Source organism: Trachemys scripta, chromosome 1, assembly GCF_013100865.1.
Source record: "Trachemys scripta elegans isolate TJP31775 chromosome 1, CAS_Tse_1.0, whole genome shotgun sequence".
Taxonomy (NCBI): Eukaryota; Metazoa; Chordata; order Testudines; family Emydidae; genus Trachemys; species Trachemys scripta.
The window spans coordinates 175,377,295-175,395,753 of record NC_048298.1 but is presented as its reverse complement, the minus strand read 5'-3'; the positions used below and the strand labels follow the sequence as shown (position 1 = coordinate 175,395,753).

The window sequence follows — 18,459 nt, the reverse complement described above, 5'->3', positions numbered from 1 at the left end:
ACCCACTTTGTCTTGCCAATGCTCAACCTGCGGGGGCCCGTGGTTCAACACAATATGTGACAAAACTCCAAAACGAGGGACACAGAAACATCACATAGGAAACTGAGAAGGCTGTGGGAGTCATCCCTTTACAGACAATACATGCCTTTTCCTGCAACTTCAACTTCACCAAGGGCTAGTTCTGATGTAAATAACTTCCAATCCCTAAAGTGAAGGGAGATGTGATGTGTGTAAGAGACAGGGAACTCTGGGAACAAAATGCTGCCAGCCCTATAAATGGGAGCCATGTGTGCATTTGGGGGCAGAGTTAAGGTTACCCTGGGCCAGTCATAGCACCCACACTGTCTGTGGTACAGTCTAGAATCAGACAGTTTGCGCTCTCCCTCGTCCTGGTTTCTCCCGTGTGTGGGAAGCCGCGTCACAATGCGCTGGGCGAGTCCAACTGCTGCACGGGGGGAGGGTTATTCCACATTCTACCTGACCGGCGTGCGCGGGGAGGGGAAGCGATGGGGGCGCAATCTGTCCTCTCACTTACCCCGAACCCCCGCGGGCCCCCGTACGGGGTGGGCGTGACGGGAACCGGGTAGAGGGCAGGGACTACGGTAATCGAACCTCCCCCCCCCTTTCTCTGTAGAGCGATGGTCTCTTCCGGAAGCGCGCGGGCGAGGCCTCAGGGAGCCCGCCTGGCCGCGCCGCTAACAATAGGGAAGCGGGGCTGGGGAGCCGCGGGCCCGAGAGACGCGGGGAGCGACGCAGCGGTGAGGGGCTCTGCCTGCTGCGGGGGTCGGGGTCTGTGGTGAGGGGCGGGGGAACCGAGGAAGGCGCTGGTGAGGGGAGGGGGCCCCTGTGGGGACGAGGGAGGGGGCCGGCTGGGGGCGGTCTCTGTCTGTCCCTGCCGCGCTCGGCGGGTCCGGCCCCGTTCCTCTGGCGCGCCCGCGAGTCCAGCCCGGCCCCGCGAGCCTGCTGCGCCCCGTGCCGGCCACTTCGCTGCGTTCGGGGGTCGCCTCCTTCCCGTCTCAGCCGCAGGTGCCGCCCCGAGTTCCCCGGCACGTGTCCGTTTTCTGCTGGAAATCTCCGTAAAGTTTCCAGGCGCCGGTTTCAGAGTCGGGGCTCGTGATAGTTTCACCCGCCGGGGCTGCCAGGCTGCAAACCTGCCTTAACTCGTTGTGCCATCAGACGCTGCTAATTGTCCGTGGGCGGGGGGAACACCAGAGCGTGTAGTAGGAAATACTTTGTTGTTGTCTGACTGGAGAATTACGAGGGAGGATGTGATTTAGGTAAACTTCTCTAGTTTCATTAAAATATGTTTGCAGTGGAGTTAACAGCCCATATAGAAACCACTTTAGTCCTTCCAGTGTTTTCATATTGTTTGAATTATGTGAACATATAAGATATTAAATGGGACAGGCAGCTGATTTCTTGTATTGCTTTCAGAAATTACACCCTGATGAATAAAATAATAATACTGCATAAATGAGTTTGTAGCCTTTATTTTCTTTAGTGTATCCGAAGAAGTGGGCTGTAGCCCACGAAAGCTTATGCTCTAATAAATTTGTTAGTCTCTAAGGTGCCACAAGTACTCCTGTTCTTTTAGTGCATCTGTGTTCAGAACTCAAACCACTTTCGGGAACCATACCGTTTCTGTAGTAAATGTGGATGCATATTGACTGAAATTTGAGTTTTGTCAAGAACTGCAGAATATATTTCTTCCTCATTTTGACAAAAGGGATAGTATAATGTTATAAAATAACGTTGTCATCTTTGCCTTTCTCCTAGGGACACTATGAATGAAGAGCAGTTTGTTAACATTGACTTGAATGATGATAATGTTTGCAGCGTGTGTAAACTGGGAACAGAAAAAGAAACACTCTCATTTTGCCATGTCTGTTTTGAGTTAAACATTGAAGGTAAGAAATCAGTACAACTTAACTCAATAATGTACTTCATTCTAAATGTCCTGGAATACCTTGCATTGAGTTAAAGAGAAAAAGAAAGTTATAAAAAAGGAAAGTGACTTGGTGGCTTGAAGCCAGTGAGAAACAAACTCTTGTCTGTATCCCTTCGTGCATAAATAGTTATCAACAAATTTGTAGATGTAATGCATAATTTTAACACTATTTCTAAGTAACTGTGATAATTTTGTGGACTTACTTCCTTAAGGCTTCCAAACCCTGAATAATTAACATACTTTTTGCCATTCTAAATAACTTCTTCCTGAGTAAATGACTTCCATTATTACCCTTTGTCTTTCATGTTTCAGTTAGATTTCTTTATGTACTATAAAAATCAGCTTGGCTGGGCTTTTGGATAAACAAAAATTTATAAAAAGGTAGACAATCATCTTTTCCGAATAATGTTGTATACTTGCAGTGATAAATAGTATCTAATAACAGGAAATGCTTTTCAAAATACCAAGAGAAATTGTGTAATGGATGTTTTTCTGTTTATTTTGGGAAAGTATATTTGTACTGTGTTAGTGCCTAAAGTTCCCAGTTAGAGATAGGTGGCCGCCTATGCTAAGCACGGTCTTTTCTTCTTTGATTTTCTTTGATTCCTGTCCATGAGGCCAGCAGCAGTGATTGGGCTGAATTAAGTCTTTCCACCATTTCCTGTCTTGTTGTGGCTTCATGGCTTTGTTCATCTTTAAGCCTTTTTGTTCTATGTCATTCACTGTGTCTATCCAACGTATCTTTGGTCTTCATCTATTTCTAGTTCCTTGTCCTCTGGTATGTATTACCATGTATGTTATCCTTTCCGAGTTCATTGCTGACAGGTGTCCAGCCCATTGCAATAGTATTTCTTCGATCTTATGTGTTTGGCACGGTACAGAAAAGTACTTCAGAGGGCACTCTGTGCCCCCAAGAGTTTACAGATGAACTAACGTAATTACATAATTATCAGATTGTAAAGTTTAAGCCCAACACATTTCCTGATAGGTTAAAACATCAGTTTTCATAGGAATAATCTAAACAACCATATTGAGGGCAGGGTCAATGCCTGCAGCTTCAAGGGTCCGCGTATGTGGATGTTTTTGTGGGACTGAACAGCCGTGTTTTAAAGTGTCAAGTTTTACTTTATTGTACTCTTCTGTGTATGAATTAAATTGCACCACAAAAGGGAGTTCTGCAAATTAGAACTCTTCCATTTTGATACGCCATAGATGCTTTGTAGCATCATATTGCTGCCAGACTTGGACAACAAAACTAATCCAGTCTGATTATATAATGGATAGATCTACCCATCCTAGAAGTACTTGTCTGGCAGGGGTGACCCCAAGCCATGCCTACATTAGGAGTGCTTTACTAGTATAAGAATACCATTATACGATGCTGGCGAAGTGCTCCTGGTCTGGATGCAGCTGTACTGGCAAAGGTGCACTTAGTACCGGTATAATAAAACAACCCCCAAAGAGTGAAACATGCTATCCCTGTAAAAGTGCAGATTTTCCAGTAAAGCTGCTTCTACAGTGTGGGCTTTTGCTGGCACAGTGATGTTGGTCGGGGATCACAGAACTCTCCACTGATGACCAATATAGCTATGCCAGCAGAAGTCTAGTGTAGATCTGGCCTGCATCGACAGTGGGCGACTGAAAGGGAACAAGTTCATTGGTATGCAATGTATGAAGTTTGTGTGCCCTTCGTGCTGTTCTAAGTAGTAGCATCTCGTCCTTTTATCTTTTGTTCTGATATAGGAAAGAACTAATTGATTGCATTTAACATGAAGGAGGGGTGGAGAGTTTCAAACTTCATAGCTTGTGTAGGCCAAAAATCCCATTGTACCATACTCCTGGTCTCTCTTTCAGGGACTCCTTGCATCTCCCCAATCTCCTCCCCCCCCCCAGAGGTTCTATGTGTTCCCCATTCTCCCCTCGATGGCTGGTGTTTTGCTTCCCATTTCCTCCTCCCTAGATAGCAAGGGCTCTCTCTATGTAATAAACGCTCATTTTCCCACTTCTCCCATGCAAGGGGCACTTTCCGCTGCTCCATACCTGGGTCCCTGTTCTCCACTCATGTGAAGGACTGTGTGCACACGCCTCCATACACACCTATTTCTCCCCGCCCCCCTTTCTTATTTCTGTCTGGGTGATAAGTCATTCATGGTATCAATGTGTTAAACTATTGGGACGCTGAGCAGAGATGAGATAGGGTATTGTTATGTTGGAAGCCATGGATGGATGCTATCAACCAGGTTTTTTTAATCTATAGACCAGGGATCGGCAACCTTTGGCACGCGGTGCGCCAGGGTAAGTCCCCTGGCGGGCCGGGCTGGTTTGTTTACCTGCTGTGTCCGCAGGCTCGGCCGATCGCGGCTCCCACTGGAGGGGGAGCAGGGGGCTTATCCTGGCGGGCCGTGGGCCGAAGGTTGCCAATCCCCGCTATAGACAATTGCAGAGGTGATTGAAGATTTGCTTAAGAGCTGTCAGCAGCTTCATGTGTTTCCCATTGGTCTTGCAGTTTATCCTAAATCAGTCTGGTTCCAGTCTGCATAGAACTTTCCCTGAAATATTGGAATTAGTCAAATGCTGCATTCAAAAGTTACCACATTACAAATAAATGCTGTTGAGTTTTTGACCAAGCTTGTAAAGGCCTTAGAGGGTTTTTTGGGAACACTGTTGAAGTTGAGATCAAGGTCTCCAATGCCTTTGCTGTTCCTCAAGCTTTATTGAATGCCAGAAGAGTAAAACTGGTGTGACTGCTTGCTCTCTATAATTTATATATAAAAATATGCTCTGTTTCCAGTTCTAACTGAAGTTTTAATGCATACATAATACTAAAGAATGGTAGTTGTACTCCGGTCTCATAGAAGCCAGAAAATATATTGGTCAGTCTGTGTCGCTTTCATGTGCTTACTATCTTAACTTATTTTGGTAAAAATTAAAATAAAACAGTCTTTAACATTGTCACTCATTCAGTAAAAAAGGTAGTACACATCTTAATCTAGCAAGCACTTGTGTTTAATACTTCAGTAGTACTGCACCGTCTGCCTTCCCTTTCTATGTAGAAAGGGCTTCCTACTATAGCTTCATCTTTTGATGATGAAACTGGACAGTTGCTTTGAATTAAGGAATATTGTCAGTGTACTTTAAAACTTGGATTTTTTTTCGTAGTTCTTAAAACAACTGATAGACTTACAGTTTTCTCTTTCTGGTTATATTTTAATGCCACCACCTACACTTTAGAATTAAAGAGAACCTGGTGCCATAATCCACCAAATACTATACTTTCATTTGCAGTTCAATGCTTTTGTTGCAGTGTAACTGCTGTGCATGACTTGTGAACATAAATGACTTTGATATTCAGACATTTACTTCTTGCTGGTAGGAGCCTTGATATAAAAATATTTCTGCTTTTATTGTGAGATTACTGTATGCATTTGTCTCTCCATGCTTTGTTTTGAGCAGGTGAGCTTGAATCTGGCACAGTAGTGGATAAATATAGCTTTATAAAAAACTCAGATTTAATATGATAGCAACAAAATGCATTTATTTCTGGTAATTTTGAATAGTATTAGAGGTACTAAGATTGCTGCACAAAAGTCTTTGTTATATAGCCTTTATTTTTAAGATTTGTTTTACAAGCCTAAAGAAATAGCTACTTAAAACTGTGTTTTGTTTAAGGGAAATGTGATGTGTTTAGGTTCATGTACTTATTAATCTAGAAATATTTATTTAAGTGTTGACGTCCTTATCAGCATAGAATCTGAAGACTTCATAACTACTGCCTTTTGCCCTCAGTATGCCCCTATGAATTTGGGAAATACTATACATGTTTACAGAGGGGAAACTGAACTGAGGCACAAGGTAAAATAAGTGATTTTTCTGAAGTCTCACTGAAAGTCTGTAGCTGAGCCAGAAAATGAATCCTGGTATCCTGATTCCCAGCCCAGTGCCCTGATCACTAGAGCTTTTCTACCTTGACTACCACTTCTTAGACCATTGACTTACAGCACAATTTGCCATTTGGAATGTAGAAAAGTAGTAGTGGTCTTCAGTTGTTCAAGACTTGGGAGGGGAACACATTGGGTAATCCACAAACTTTTTTATAAAATAAAATGCATCAGGAATTTTCTTACTAGCTTTACATTTCTATCATTCTGTCATCAGTCACTTCTTGCACAAGAAATGAGCAGTCATTTGTAATTGCTAATTTTCTTGCACTGAATAGTTATAAATTATGAGATGCAGTGTGTCAGAAATGTCATGACTATTTAAAGTTTAGTTGCTGCTTTTTATTTGAATTAGATGGCATCAGGCACTCAGACTGTTAAACTTTCAAAGACTTAGTTTATTGGGTGTTTTTTCTATTTGTGAGTGCTAGCTGTTCAGCATGGGAAATAAGCAAGCACTTTTATCGTTCTTCAGAAACGAAACTGATAGCTAGGAAAGAGATTTGTTCTACCTATTGTATATGATGTTTAGTTTAACTTAATATCTGAATTTATATTTAGATACGCAGTTTACATATAAACAAACTGTTCCTCTCAATTAAAAAAAAAGAAGCCACTTAAAACAAACTTTCAATACATATAACTGTGCTTAGTATCTTTCCAAGGCAATGAGCATTTCCAGTGTCCACAGTAGCCTGTGTCAGCTTCCCTTCAACACTTTCTGGAAATGAGTTTTCATTTCCCTCATATTTCACAAAGGACCCAAGCTTTCTCTCTTGACTTGGTCTCCTTTAAGGCCAGAGTTCTGTCTTCTTTCCTGGGGAGTATTTGACAGCATTTTTTCCTAAAACTGCCTGTACCAATTCCACACATCTTAAGCAAAACTAAACTTATTTGGCATGAGATTTAAAACAATAAGAAAATCCAGAAAAAGATTGTAGAACTTCAAACATGTGTAGATTAAATATTGCAGAAAGTACAGATAGCTAGGCTGACTTTTTCATTAACCATAAGCCAGTTGGTTACTATGGATGGAACATTATACCCATGCAGAACCCCTCTAACTGTAGAAGTTCATTTGTATGGATAATGACTTCATCCTTTCTCCTTAGTTAAGTAGAATTAAAAAAGTAGTTTGTTTTCATTTAGCTCTTAGGTTGGGAACTTTCCAGTCTGTCATTAGGTTGTTTCCTGGATTGGTGTTAGGGTTTCGGTACGTTTCAACTTCTGCTTTTCTGAGGCTGTTTTTAGGAGTTAAATGTTTATTAGCATGTTTTGACATTAACTCAGATGGCAGTACATAATCACAAGGATATCTATACTCAAATGTTAAAAATCTCGTTCACAACCTTTTGTGAGTAAGCAGACAAGTTAAACTCAACTCAACTCCCCTCCCCAGTCACTGTTCTTGCTCATTTAAAAGAATTCCTTTGAACCAGTAGGGATTTTAGCCTTTGAGTGAAATATAAATGCATGCTTTGTCTAAACTATTGGTCAATATTTGTATTGAGTTATTACCAAAGGACTAAATTAGGCTCAAACCATTGACTAGGTCCTGTATAAATGCAGTCTAAATCAGTAGGGATCCACTTAAGTTTTGGAGTCCACCTGCTTTGAGCTCTTGGCAGGGTTGGGCCAAAATACAGAAGACACAGGAATAGACACATAACATATGCAAAATCTCCCTGTTTCTTGATCCCTACCTATATAATTTCTTTGAAGGGAGGAGGTTTATAAACAATTGTTATTTAAAGAAAAACTTGGACTAAGTCACAGCTTAAAATTTTTCTATACTTGTGCTAAAGTATTAGTGAACTTTAAACATTATTTCCATTTTAATATAATCTTACATAATTTGTTCACCTGTCTTACACTTAGCTCAGTTTGTGTAGTCAGATTCACTTTCTAGTTCTTATGTGTTACAGTGCACATTAAGGGAATCTTTGTATCCAAAACTCTTCTTTGGGGGAAAAGAGGTGTATTTAGCTATATATTTTTAATTAAAAAATGTTTTTATGCTAATTCTGAATTTTGTGCCTAAAGTAACTGATAGTGTCCCTTAACACTTAGTTCAAAATAGACATCTGATAACTTTTAAAACCATGTATTGTGTTAGTTATCCTGAACAATGTCTACGAAAACTTTAGAAGGTCAATTCCGGTCATGTAGATCCTCACTGGGTGTTGAATGTCAACTCTTCAATGGCTTTAAAAAGAAGAAAAAGCCAACAGCTCAACCGCACACACATAATTTAGTTGCCTTTTCACAACTACAGGAAACAGAAGATTTGTGGATTGGACTAAGCTTAAAATGGATTTCCTGTTTCTAATTTATAAGGGTTAGATTGCTTAAGTAACAGCCAGGAAATCACATGACATCTCGGTTCTACAAACTCTCTCTCTCTCTCCCCCCCCCCCCCCCCCCCCCCGTAACTTTGTGTTGGTTGTGGGGTAGGAGGGAGACTAACTGAACTGTTTTCAGCATTACCCATTAGCTAGCCTGGATCTTTAATTTTAGCAGAAACCCTGCATGATCTGAGTTGCTTCCCATCCATCCAGACACATCCTCTGTAAACTAGTTAGTTTGGAGACTACTTTACTACTGAGCTCTGCTTTGCCTCTCTGACGGATGCTCGTGGGAACCTTCTAATATCAGAAGCTTAAGACCTCTGCATGCGCTTAGTAAGAGATCAGATTTGGCAGTAAAGGTCTCTTCCAGCATTTTTCCTCCAAAAGTTAGATGTCTCTTTTTTTAAGACAAGCAATACAAAAATAGCTCAAGGTGTGTTGGTTCTGGTGTAATTCAAAAAAGCTTTTACTTCTTGCAAGCAAGGTAGTCCATTGTATGCTCCTATCACTTGATATGTTTGGCGAAAGGGAAAATAACTGTTCAAGATGTACTAACTTAAAATCTTAATGCAGAATTATTGAATACATTTGACAAGTCTATTATTAAACATCAAAAATGTCTTAAATAAAAGCTATACCATATTACATGATAAAATATAAAATCTGACAGATTGAAATTTGTTACTTAACCACAGGACGTGTAGTGACATGCCAGTTTTTTCTCCTCCTACAGAAGACTACATGTAGGGGTTTATGTCTAAAAGAATTATATGCACTTTACTTATAACTTCACCACCAGCCCAGGAAAACTAGAGATTGAGTAATGGCTGGCTTTTGGCCTCAACACATTAGTTCTTGTTTAAGCTACATGGGGATAGTTAAATTGGTTTAACTACATCAATGTAACATACATTTCAAGTGTTATGTTCACACAGCACAGTGCTATATTGATTTAACTTCAGTATAAGCTGGTATCCCATAGCTAGGGCTAGATCTCCCAGGGAAGGCAGAAGCAGACTAGCTGTTAAGTGACTGAAGCATCTTGACAGCTGTGGACAAAAAGGAGTGCCTGAAGCCACCTAATAGGCCAGGTAGGAAGGATTGGGTGCTCTAGAGTACTGGATTAATAGGATGGTAACACAGGTGTCCCAGCACTGTCCCAGCGTATCCAGAAGACCATGGAATGCAGTTTCCCTCCTTCCTACACTTTTGTGGGTAGGTAACCCCACCCCAAAATCCTGAATTAATGGAAGTTGGGGATAGGACAGGCACCAGCACTATACCCAGATAGCAAAGAGTCTTATACTCTCTCCCCCTGCTCTTTAGATCTTAGGCTGGGTCTACACACTAAACTGCATCAGTTTAATACTCTTGGGGGCATTCTGCACCAAAAAATTAAAAATTCTGCGCACAATATTTTAAAATTCTGCAAGTTTTATTTGTCAGTAAATAAATAAATGCAGAGGCTCCAGTATGGCAGTGGGTAGCACAGGCCGCTGGCTGCACGATGGTGAGAGATCACCCTGCAGCCTCCCCACCACCCACCCCGGAACACAGACTCAGCGGTGAGTCTGCATCCGACCCTGACACAGCACAAGGTCTGGGTCTGCCCCAGAAACACCCTGGAGACCTGACCTTCTGTGCCAGGTGCACCCAATGTGGGGCAGGCAGGCTCAACCAGGCAGGATCCAAGTATGAAAGGGCTTGGTGTGGGGTGAGAAGGTTCTGTGTGGGACAATCTGGTTGCAGGCAGCTCGGTTGGGGGGGGGGGGGGGTGGGGGGGGGGGGGGGGGGGGGGGGACTGGAAGTGCAGAGGCCCATTGGGGGGGGTTCCAGGTGCTGGGGCAGTGGGTTCTAGGTGAGGGTGTTTGGGGCTCAGCAGAGGGGTCTGGGTGTGGGGGGCTCAGTAGGGAAGTCTGGATGCTGGGGGAGTGGGGCTTGGTGGAGGGGTCTGGGTGTAGCTAGTTGGGGGGTCAGTGGTGTGAGGGCTGAGAGTAGTGCAGGGGGATCATCAGGGTGGGGGTTTAAGTGCAGGGAGCTCAGTGGGGGTGGTGGTCTGGGTGCAGGGGTGGGGGGTCTGGAGGCAGGGGGGCTCCAGATGCAGGGGTTGAATTCAGTGGGGTGGGGTTTGGGTATGGAGGGCTAGGGTGGGTTCTGGGTGTATGGGGTAAGGCTTGGTGGGGGGTGTCTGGGTATGGGAAGCCCAGATGCACAGTGGTTGGGCGGATGAGGGAGCAGCTCCCCACACAGTAACCCCTTTTCCCACAGCTGAAGAGCAATGGGGCAGGAAGCAGGGGAGGAACCTGAAACGATGTACCTGCACTGCTAGGGAATGGTGCGTGACTGCTCTTGCATCTTCCCTTTGGTTCCCTGTCAGAAAGTCATTTTTCTGCGGGGGACATGAATTCTGTACTTGCACAGTGGTGTAGAATTCCCCCAGGAGTATTAAAGTTTAATTAACAAGGTGCTTTCAAACAGACTCCATTAAAGTAGTGCACTTTAAGTGTGTGGACATCTTTAAATTGATTTTTAACTGGATTATCATTTTTAATTTACACCTGTTAATTTAATTTTTTAGTGGAGGCGAGTGCCAAACTTAGTAGCCTTATAGTAAACATTTTCATTAAGGAACATTGCAATACAGACCTTCATTAACCGGATTAGTGAGCTTTATAGCATTCATGTATCTGAAACATGCATTTTATGACTAAAAAGTTCCTTCCTTTCCAGCTACTGATGAAATAAATTGATGTTCACAGTTGTAAAAGCAATTAGAACTGAGAAGTCCTATTAGACGCTTGCTGGGATCTGAAGGTAATGGCAGTAGCTTATTCTGTTACATTAATTTAAATTGATAGGGTGGAAAGACCAAAGTGTTTTAACAGCTACCTAACAAAGTAAAATGCAACAGAAGTTAAGCAAAGCAGGCTGCTGATCACTGAAACTTGGTCATGTAGGCATGTGAAATAGTCTTGGTGTTCAAAGGAACTCTGTTGTGTGTTCAGCATTTGCACCTGTTGAATGGATTTAATTTTAGGTACTTTGAATTTTGAATGACTATTCCCCCCTCTAGGTGAAGTGATCAAAACACTTGCAAACATGGCTGAGAGCTCTTGGTGATATTCTAAACAAAAAGTTTAATCATTTTGTGATCTGTTACTGCCTTGGTTTTAAGTTGTCAGCCATTTTTAGCTGTTTTTAAATGTACAACTATACCTGTGTGATAGCACGGGGTTTGGCTACTAGTATTCTTTGTGTTAATTGCTACAGCATTCCTTCCCAGAAAACTGGGGAAAGGGCAAATAGGCAAGTGTATACATATACCTGTAAAAGCAACTATTGATGGATACCTGGCCACTAAAGACTAGACTAGCCAAGTCATGCTGGGGGCACAGGTGCAGCAGGCTAGCATGTAGGAATATTGAGGGACAAGGACCAATATTTTAAACAGTGAAATAAAGAAGTCCCAGGACAAGGTTAGCCAGGGAAGCTCTGGTTCAAAGCTGGCTAGTGAATATTGTATCATTGCAAGATAAACTTATGATGTAATTTACCATAACCTCTTGAGCCTTGCTTTGCTTGCTTATTTGTCCCTTTCCATAGAGTGGAGGAAGAACTAATTTAATTGCTACCTGGACTGAATACCTGTTTTCTTGATAAAACTGACTAAGCTGCTTGGTCCATGGCATTCGTCAGTTTGCAAAAAGTTTTTGATGAAATACCAATAAAAGGAAAAAATAAATCTTAAGAATCTGTGTGGAGTGTGTGGTTTCCAAGAGTGGCATTCCAGTTGCCATATAAAGCAGATGATGGCCAATGTTTTGGACTACAATATCTATTGCAAGGAGAGTACTTTTTTCTGTAGGCCTGATTCTGGATGAGTGTCTGTTGTTAGCTTGTGTTGGCTGTCAATTGTAAGTTCTGAGTTTTTCAGTCGAAAATGCCAAAGAACGTCAGTTGTAGACCTTAGACAGAGCTACTGTGAAGGAAAGCACTACTTATCACTTAACTCATTAAAAAGATAGTTAGAAACTGTTGCACCTAAATCATGTACACCTCTTCTCCGATATAATGCTGTCCTCAGGAGCCAAAAAATCTTACCGCGTTATAGGTGAAACTGCATTATATTGAACTTGCTTTGATCCACCGGAGAGCGCACCCCCTCCCGGGAGCACTGCTTTGCCATGTTCTATCTGAATTCGTGTTATATCGAGTCCCGTTATATCGGGGTAGAGGTGTAGTAAGATTGGGAGTGTTTTTAACTGACATAAGAAATTTTAATTTTGGCTGTCTTTGACTTTTTCATAGACAACATTGTGCTTGCGAAAAACAAACAGTTCTGTAATTTATTACAGAAATAAATCATATGGTTTTAAAATTATGTGGTTGCACAACTGGCATAGTGCAGAACACATTCTGAATTCTTCTCTTCTGTTTAATTTCTGCTAATATAACATTTGTGTCTGAAGCTCACAACTTCTAATATCATACTCTGACACAGAATAGATATGTTTGGTCAGGGTGATAGTTATCTTAAGTCCAGAGCAAGAAAATCAATAATGCATAAAATTGTATTTGTTGGAATAGTAAAGTTATCAGCATGGAAGATTGTTGCAATAGCCTGACACAATTGACAATATAAAATGATGGGACTAGTGTCGTTCTTATGCTTGTGTGCATTCTTTGGCCTAATATTGAAGCAGTTCCAGAGGGTAAATATCTTTGGCCGGGTGGGGAAGCAAGCATGAGAGACTCTGTAGCCTAGTGGCTTGAACACTCGGAAAGCGGGAGACCCAGGAACCAGTTCCCCTGCTCCAGTGAATTTTTTAATTGTAAATCTACAGTGGAACAGCTTCAGCAGAGGAGACGGAAGGAGCCCCACCTCAGACTATCCCATAGCCCAGTAACAAGGCCACTGACCTGAGAGGTGGCAGAGCCCTGTTCAAATCCCTTCTCCCCCTCAGGCAGAGGTGGGTTTTGAACCAGGGGTCTCTCACGGTCCAGGCAAATAACTCTTACCACATTGGTTAGGTTAGAGCAGGGGTGGGCAAACGTTTTGGCCCGAGGGCCACATTGGGATTGCGCAACTGTATGGAGGGCCAGGTAGGGAAGGCTGTGCCTCCCCAAACAGCCTGGCTCCTCCCCCCTCCCACTTCCCGCCCTCTAACTGCCCCCCTCAGAACTCCCAACCCATCCAATCCCCCCTGTTCCCTGACCCCATCCACACCCCAGGACACTCAGTTGGAGAAATGCTGGCCTCCCTCATGAAATCTGGTCTTTTACCATATATTATACAGATTTCATGGTCTGTGATGCATTTTTCATGGCTGTGAATTTGGTAGGGCCCTAGTTATGAATGTAGCCCCATATATGATTTAGTAGTTGTGTGAGTTAGGATCAGCCTAATAGACACAGCTAGGTCAATGGAAGAATTCTTCCATCGACTTAGCTACCGCTCTCAAGGGGGTGGGTTTACTACAGTGATGGAAAAGAACCCTTCCATTGCTATAGTGTTTGTAGTGTAGACATACCCTCAGAAACGTCGACTTTTTTCACTGAATTTGACACTATTAGGCTCGCAAGTTTATAAGTTACTGATTAGGATTTTAAAATGTCACCTCCGAGCACGTATAAAAATAAATACTTTGTCCAGGGTTGTGTTTAAGTAAGATGCAGCTCTTGTATTACTACATATTTTTTTATATAAATTTTTGTTTGGAAACATAATATAAGAAATGGGGCAGTGAATATCCATTATACTAAATCACATCTTCATAGTGCTTGTTGCAAGTTATAATTAACTCTCCAATATTAAAGTGTTATAGCATCTTTGTAAAACTCAAACTTTGCTCGGTGCGTATTGTCTGTCACTATTTTGCAGACCCTCGATTCTTTACAAAAAAGAGACAATGCCAGTTAAAATATTGACAGAGACTTATTTTAAAAATCCTTCCTTGTATAAGTTGAATCAAAAATAAACTGAGCATCCCCTTGTCTCTCTGTTTTGTGTGTTTACAGTGTTCCAGGCATTCACTGAGTCAGATGCATAATTCTCAACCTCAGTTTTACAAGTAGAAAGTTATGCACCTTTTGACCCTCTGACACGTTCTGCCAACAGTTACATGCATGGAACTCCCACTGAAGTTTGTGGGGATAATGACCATATATTCAAGGGCAGAACGTGGCCTTATTTAACAATCTAGAATTCATAGTGGATCTGTCAATTTTAATATACTTCCTTTATAAACTCCGAGTGCTGCTTCTAATTGCAACATGTAGTGCCTCTTTAATTGAGGCATCAGCATTTATTCATGAACCCCCACTCATTGCATTTTTTTAAACATAGCTGTTTAATAGTTTCATTATGCAGAAACATGACCACCAATTGCCTGCTTTCTGGGTTTGAAAAACCCACGCATTGGTGGGTATAGTTCTTTCCCTAGTGAATGGAGAAAGCCATGCATCATAACTTCTGACTAAGGACCAGGAACTTCTGTACAATTGAAAGGTTTTTTTAAACAAAAACAAAAAACAACACTTTTAGCTCTTATAACTGTCTGCATGTAAACCCATCATAAATCAGTGCAACTGCCTTCCTAAGTCTTCAGACAACTCTAAGTCTCTTGTGCTGCTCACACTTTTCCCAAAGTGAAATCAAGACAGAAGGCTGAGGAAAACACTTTATGCAACCTAGTCTGTGGCCATCTGTGAGCAAATTGATGGAGTCTGCTGCCTAATCTGGAGTCTTTTGTATGAGATGGAGTCACACTAACTACTTTGCAGAACTGATGTCCTTGCTCAAAAATCCTATGGTTAGTGTGTGTCTGGCAGACTTTTTTCAGCCTTGGTGTGAACCACATGACGTTATTTTGTTTTTAAAGTATTCTCTAAATAGATTTGGGACATCAGTTTGGCGGTGTGGGTTAAATTCCTTTCATCCATCCCCCAAACAACCGTAGTTAAGAAACTAACTTTGTGGGGAAGGGGCCAAGAAATTCATCCTCTATCGACTACTGACTTTCTTGTTTTGCATGGAAGGAAACAAATGAGTATACTGTTATGTCAGTACTTACTCTTTAAACTGATCATTCCATATTACAGTCACCATGTATGGGTACTAGGCAAAAACTTAATCACTTAGAGACATTGTATACTGAAACTTGCATTTATTCTGAACTTAATGATAAAACATTTTTCTGTCTTCCCTCCCCCATTTGCTTGTACAAGACCTTCAGGGCATCCTTAGTTACTGCTGCATTGGACTGTTTTTTGTCCATCCAACAAAAAGAACAGACTTCATTGTGCATTCTGCTTCCTATCCAAATCATTAGTAGCTTCTTTTCTGTGCAGCACTGTTAGACAAAGAGAGAGTCTTAAAATACAGTAACTTGTATAATCCTTTCACTTAAAGATACGAGAGACTCTAAGTTTTTATAAGCATAAAATATCGGCAGCATTTCATGCTGAAAAGAGGCGGGGGTGAGGGGTTGTATTGAAAAGATCAATCTCAAAAGTCTGTGGAGGCTTTTAAGCAATGTATTCCCTGTAACTTTGACTTACAGATCTTTCTATTCCCTGATGGCTTTAACATCTATTGGCTTGCAGCAACGGCTTGTTGCCTCTTGATTTAAGCAGATTTGCTATATTTAAGTTATATTGGAAAGCCCTGAAAAGAAAAATGATTTGCCTTTCTCTGGTTTACACTAGAAATGTGTATACATTTATCACTGCAGTTTGCTTTGAAAGTCTTTTGCAGGTTATCTTTGAAGACTATAGAGTAGATAAACCAGAGCGCAGAAAAAAACAACCTGTCTTCTGCCACATACTAGCCAATGGTAGATATGAAACATGGAGGGTGGAAAGATGTCAGTGAAGAGTTGAGGCAGTATCTTGGTGAGAAGCCCAACCTGCAGCTGCTGGGTAGGGATCTGTCCTTGGATCTTACTTGGAGGTCAGTCTTTCCTGTATCTGGCTAGTAGGGTCTTTTAACTTATGTAGCTCCTGGAAGGTGAGAAATTTTGTTTCTCCTCCACCAGACGCTTCTGGCTGCTGAAAAGAGAAAAGGGAGAGAAGGTCTCCATTGCTTGTCTTTCTCCCTCGCTTTCTGTTCTTTTGGTTCCTCTCTCCCCATAAACCGTTTCAGCACTGCATGCTTTCCTAAGCCACAGTATGAAACTGACACTCTTAAGTTTCAAAATCAGAAATAAAACTAACCTGAGTCTTGTTAATTTAATTCTGCTGCAGCTTGGGAATCTCTAAGTGGTAATAGAGGGACTCAGGGTGAAGCCAGTGCATTGTTGTGCACTAGCTTCATGTTTGGAAGGTTGTCCTTGAAACTGTAAGGGCTAGAAACTTAGTTTTGAGTAAAAGTTTGGATTCTGCAGAAGTTGATGAAAGGCTGAGTGCTCTACCACTCATCAAAGATGACCAGGTAATAAGATTTCTCAAGCCTTGTGGTAAAAACTATTTAAAGAAGAGTTTTTTGTAGCTCAAAAGCGTGTCTCCTTTACCAACAGAAGTTCGTCCAATAACAGATAATGCATCACCCACCTTGTCACTCCAAAACAAAAACAGTAAGTCTGATACTCTGATACTTAAGTGTTGATGCAGCATATATTTATGTCCTTTTTGTGCTCATTGAAGCCTCAGTTGTCTTCAGATCCATTTACATGGAAAACTGCCAACACATTTTGTATGAGAGTCCTGGAAACAATATGTAGAACCACAAATTTAACTTCTAAAATGTAAGCATTTGCTTTCTAAGTATTAAAGGTATTATGGAATAACACACAATTTACATAGTCAATGTCATTTCTGTCTTTACAGGTGTACCAAAGTCCAATCTTCTACACACAAGATCATTAAGGGGGCACAGAGACTGCTTTGAAAAATTCCATTTAATAGCAAATCAGGACTGCCCACGATCAAAACTCTCCAAAAGTACCTATGCAGAAGTAAAAAGTATCTTGAGCAAAAAAATTAACAGGATTATACAGTATGCACAAAACAAAGATTTGGATTCTGATTCAGACAGCACAAAAACCTCTCAACACCAGCTTTTTAACTTCAGACATCAGACAGACAGAAAACTGCTTCCACAATTTGACTCCCAAGTACCCAGATACTCTGCGAAATGGATAGATGGAAGTTCTGGGAGTATCTCAAAGTGTTCACAAAGTATTTTGGAACAAAAAGAATCTACTGATTTCAGACTTGATATGTTGCAAGAAACAGGAGCTACATTCTGTTGCAAGAGTGTTTTATGGTCTAGTTGCAACCAGGCACCGAAGACAGAAAAAGCTAAAAGTGATTCAGATGCCATTACCCAAAGACAACATCCCCGTTACAGCAGGGACGAATGTAAGTAGAGGGGGAATTAGGTGGGTACACTTCTACTTCTCACTATAGTCTGTATATTCTGTAAAACCATCTGTAGTCTCTGAACTGTTAAGTTCTCTCACATACCAGCTATAAGTGTCTAACATGCTGAAACAGTTATTTTATGTCTATAAAAACTAGCTTTCAGGAGTCTATACAACCAAGCGAATCTTTGCGATGTGTTCACTTTATATTTCCATGCTAGTCTTAACCCACCATCACATACCATGTGTCTCCTAAACTCATGTGAGGAGAGTTCTTTGCTTATCCTTCATATTTCAGACATGACAATGCCGCACAATCCTGCCAGTGGAGGTTATTAGCAGATTACTGACAGTGACTTTCTCATTATTGTTCCTAAAATATGTAATTCAGAGACCAAACTGCCTTGAATGGAAGAATGAATTTGTGGAAACTAGTGAAAACTTTGTATAGAACCAAAATAGTTGAGATTAGTCACACACTCTAAGAATCCCAAAGTACTTAATTTTAGACTGGTAACGATTATAGGTATGTACAGTAGCCCTTATGCACTAAAGCTTTCAAACACCCTTGGACTTTGGAACCTGTCTTATTGAAAGGCATATTGACTACGAGAGTGAAGTTAACTCCCAGCATAAGAGCTATAACTCTCATATGCATGGGAAGTAATCTTCTTGTGTGAACTTACCACTCTATATAGTATAACATTACACTATGGCCAATAGTGGGAAAGAGTATTTTATTGGGGAGGGAAGGCACTTTATTTAAAAGGGGTCTCTGACTAAAGCCTTTTAATCAACTGCAGTATAATTCTTGTAGTGTAGAGAAATGCTAATGTACCTTATGCACTAAAGCTTTCAAACAG

At 41.4% G+C, this 18,459-nt stretch overlaps 1 protein-coding gene across 3 annotated transcripts in view; it reads left to right on the top strand.

Annotated features, from left to right (window-relative positions):
* The first annotated feature begins 646 nt into the window (after positions 1-646).
* Positions 647-18,459, top strand: part of C1H21orf91 (chromosome 1 C21orf91 homolog) — a 25,380-nt gene continuing 7,567 nt past the window's right edge. Inside the window, exons 1-3 of one of the 3 annotated variants that reach the window (XR_004648402.1) lie at positions 647-758; positions 1,777-1,907; positions 17,061-17,614. Coding sequence is in view for 2 of the 3 variants with exons in the window: in XM_034792809.1 (XP_034648700.1) it covers positions 1,784-1,907; positions 17,061-17,594 (658 nt within the window). In the remaining variant the exon portion in view is untranslated. Of the gene's footprint in view, positions 759-957; positions 1,278-1,776; positions 1,908-17,060; positions 17,615-18,459 lie in introns of those variants that run through there. The other 2 variants (XM_034792809.1, XM_034792817.1) reach the window with 2 other exon arrangements.